Source organism: Typopeltis vanoorti, chromosome 3 (assembly GCF_054136105.1).
Source record: "Typopeltis vanoorti isolate ZY-2024b chromosome 3, IOZ_Tvanoo_1.0, whole genome shotgun sequence".
NCBI lineage: Eukaryota > Metazoa > Arthropoda > Arachnida > Uropygi > Thelyphonidae > Typopeltis > Typopeltis vanoorti.
Window position 1 is genome coordinate 51,921,600 of NC_143551.1, and position 3,663 is coordinate 51,925,262.

Here is a 3,663-nt window from a genome sequence, read left to right on the forward strand (position 1 = left end):
TATTTGCTGCTTCATCAGAAGTTACCTTGTGTTCAAAAATATGCTCTGCATGTAAACGTTCCTGTGTTATGACTGTACATTGCCTAGGTTTTGCAATCTGTAGAGCGTTCTTGTATATGTGCATAATAATACTGATATGTGAAGAGTTATATTCAAGATTACATGTTCATCTATCTCTCAGGTTAATGTAATACAGGCAAACCACAACTTACGAACAAAATGTGTTCCGCGAACTTGTTTATAAATTGAATATTTGAATTTATTCTTTTCACAAGATATATTGTTAAAAATATAATGGACTTCTCACAAACAATAATTATAAAATAATAAATTAATAATTAAAATAAATATGAGCTCTAATATCACTTGGGTTAATTTTTCCTCTGCAGGCTACAGAATTTCTTCCGGCATTTGGATTTTTAACCTGTAATGCCTTTAAAGGTACATCGGTTTCATTTAAAGAATCAGCAAAAAGTTTAATTCTCAGACCATTTTAACCGATTCGTGCTATATTGGTTGTCTCTGTAATTGCTTCCGAAATATAATATTCTTTCCAGAAGCCTTTCAGATTTACTTCCGTATGCATTGGTAGCTGGTACAGTTTTGTTAATTGTAACGAAAGTAAAAGCACTTGAAGATTTCAATTTTCGTTTGTTCTATAGGTTGCAGTAAGTTGGTGGTACTGAGACAAGAATACCACTTTACATATACTTACACATTCTACTCCGTACCTGTGGTGGTTCGTGTTGAATTTTCTAGAATAAAACTACGTAGATGAAAGAACAATGGTTTTTGTTGCAAACACTTTGCTTAAATCAGTTACAACAAAAGAAGAATTGGTTGTTAGACCCATAGTATGAATTTCAGAAAGGACCTTTTTCAAAGATTGTTAAAGAATTCGAACATAAAATTACATGAAAATAATTTTAATTAATTAATAGAATCATTCTGCAGATTTAAATGTTATTCGCTAAAAAGTGTTATCTCTCTTTATTCTCTTTAATATATTGCAAATGTGGAAAGCTTGATACATAGCTTTGCTGTGTTTATATTGTTTCTGTAGGCAATTAGCTTAAAGTAGGATGCGTACTTTCTGATCGTCGTGTGCTTAAAAGAAATGGACTAAATTCCGTGTTCCTGAAAGCACCATATGATCATTTTCTCTTTATTGAATGATAATGCGCGTATTAATCTATAATCAGTAAACCTTAAACATGAAACAAGATACTTAAAATATGTTTTGATAATAAGAAAGGTTAAGGTTAATGATTCGCTGTTAGTTGAAATCATTTGTTTTATATTCCAATTTGTACACACTGAAAGTTTGCATTGCGTATAGCACTTCATTATTAATAGTGAACAGTGATGTGCGATTGATTTCGTAGTAATCTATAGCACATCTATGTTATTGGGAAAGAAATCAAGAAGAAAAGTTCGATGGATATCTTTGCAAGAACAGTTGTAGTTGATACGGAGGTTTCAGTCTTTAAACGGCTCTGTTTTTATTATAAAATGATATCTCTCATTGGGATACAACTTATATTTTGTCCGTATGGAATGACGTAAACAATTTTAACACCAAGAGGATAAAACTATTTGACTGAGTTAGTTTTGCAAATTGATCACAGAATAATATATATTATTATTATTATTATTATTATTATTATTATTATTATTATTATTATTATTATTATTATTATTATTATTAATTTCAGTGTATATATATATAATATATATATACATATATATATATATATACACACTGAAATTAGAAATGATTTTCGCAAACAGAACTGTCGCCACTCTTGTTTGTTTAAGTCGTGTTACTAACGCATTCCGAAATTCTTCAGGATACAAAATTTTGTATCCTGAAGAATTTAAAATAAACTGGCGCGTGAGTCTATCACTTATCCTTTACTTTAAAAACAAGATACGCCAAACGGCATTCAAAACTAAACTATGCATAAAATGTTTGTGTTTAAATACACAAAAAAAATTTTAACAAGGGAAAACGAATTCATTATTTAAAACATGGGAATTTTTTCATTTCAACAACACTTCGAAATGCAACATGAATAGAAGTAAACTGGACACAGACAAATTTTAGTGTTAAATAATTTTATTACAAACTACGCTTTTTATTCATACAAATTTGAAGGACCAATGTCCATTAAACTATTTCGTTTTCTACAATAAACAACAAGAAAATATTTTATTCAAAAAATATAACACACGAAAGCACTCATACATTCTGTCTAATCCGTGTTATTATTTTCCTGTTGATTTCTTCCCATCGAAACAGCAGTCGTTGCTTCTTTCAGTGTTGTAGGAACTTCCTCTCCTGTCATATTTTCCTGCCGAGAGTCTTTCGAAGTACTGGCAGGGGACCCTTCATGCTTCACTATCGGAACCACCCTTTCAATTCCCTTCAGCGATTCGGGTTTTTTCTTTGGTGCTTGGATCGTCAAAATACCGTCCTGATTAAGGGAAGATGAAACAGTCTCGGATTCAACTTCCGCAGGTAACATGCAACGACGGGTGAGCTCCCGGAGTACAAAGTTCCTCTCGTTCTCTTTCTCTTCATGTTTCGCCTCAACCACCACGCAGTCGTCGACAATCTTCACGGAGATTTCGTCGGGAGAAAAGTCACTTACGTCAAGCCTCATCTGAAATTCTTCGGCCTCATTCTTCACACAAGAAGTGTGTCCGATTTGACCGGGATTCATACGTCTCCTCGGCCGCATGCAGAGACGCTGACAAGGCACGCGTGGTAGCAGGTCGTCCTCCAAAACACTGAAGCCTAAAACATGGGAAAACAGGTTGTCGATATCCTGACAGCCACGGCTAAATAACACTGGCTTCAAAGTATGCGATAAAACCATTGCGAATTAATCAGCACCACATGGAACTGGAACTTGTTATCAACTTGCGAAAATATTTAAATATTGCTTGTACTGCTCTGGAAGTTGTCATTAACCTGGCGGAGAAGTCCATTTTATAGGTAAAGTGTCTCTTTCCAGAACGTTCTGCAGTAGCATGACGCATCGAAACTTCTAGAAAGCAGATTATACCAGAAACTTCTCGAAAGCGATTGCGGGAAGTTGTAGCGCCCTCTATACTAGTATTTCGTTATCATTTTAAATTCTCTCTCTCTCTCTCTCTCTCTCTCTCTCTCTCTCTCTCTCTCCTGTTTCATGGATTGTGAAATAGCCTTGAAATGAAAAATGTAAAGTACTTTTAGAGACAATAATTTTCTCTCTGCAAACGAAATTAGTTATTATTTATTCGATCTGCATTTTGATTTTCATTGGAAGATAACGTTGTACTTTTCTAAATGAACAAATTGAGCAATGTTACGGACACAAAAGAAAGTTACATTGCTCAGCTTCTAAAGGGAAGTTGTTTGAAGTTAACAAATTATATACAAAAAATTAAAAAATAGATTATTCCAGTAGCGCACTTAGGATTTAATCTTGAGGGGTGGGGGGGGGAGGCCGAGTTGAGTAGACGATTTGAGAATACCCACTCCGCATCGCGTACGACCTATGACTGAGCACCTGCAATGATCGCTAATTCATAAAGAGTATAGAAATAGAAGAGACGTCATAGCATAAATTACAAACAAATGAATTTTAATTAGGAAAATATTTTTGGAAAATTTTC

At 33.8% G+C, this 3,663-nt stretch overlaps 1 protein-coding gene across 1 annotated transcript; it reads right to left on the reverse strand.

The window, feature by feature from the left end:
- Positions 1-2,101: 2,101 nt before the first annotated feature.
- LOC150108144 (alpha-crystallin B chain-like) lies at positions 2,102-2,930 on the reverse strand. Its single transcript, XM_090415611.1, has one exon. It carries the CDS (start codon positions 2,880-2,882, stop codon positions 2,256-2,258), a length of 627 nt encoding a protein of 208 aa, XP_090271737.1. The 5' UTR covers positions 2,883-2,930; the 3' UTR covers positions 2,102-2,255.
- Between the last annotated feature and the right edge of the window lie 733 nt (positions 2,931-3,663).

Bases quoted from the DNA above. Each gene is read 5' to 3' on its own strand.
- LOC150108144 (XM_090415611.1), bottom strand. From the start codon at position 2,882: ATGGTTTTATCGCATACTTTGAAGCCAGTGTTATTTAGCCGTGGCTGT.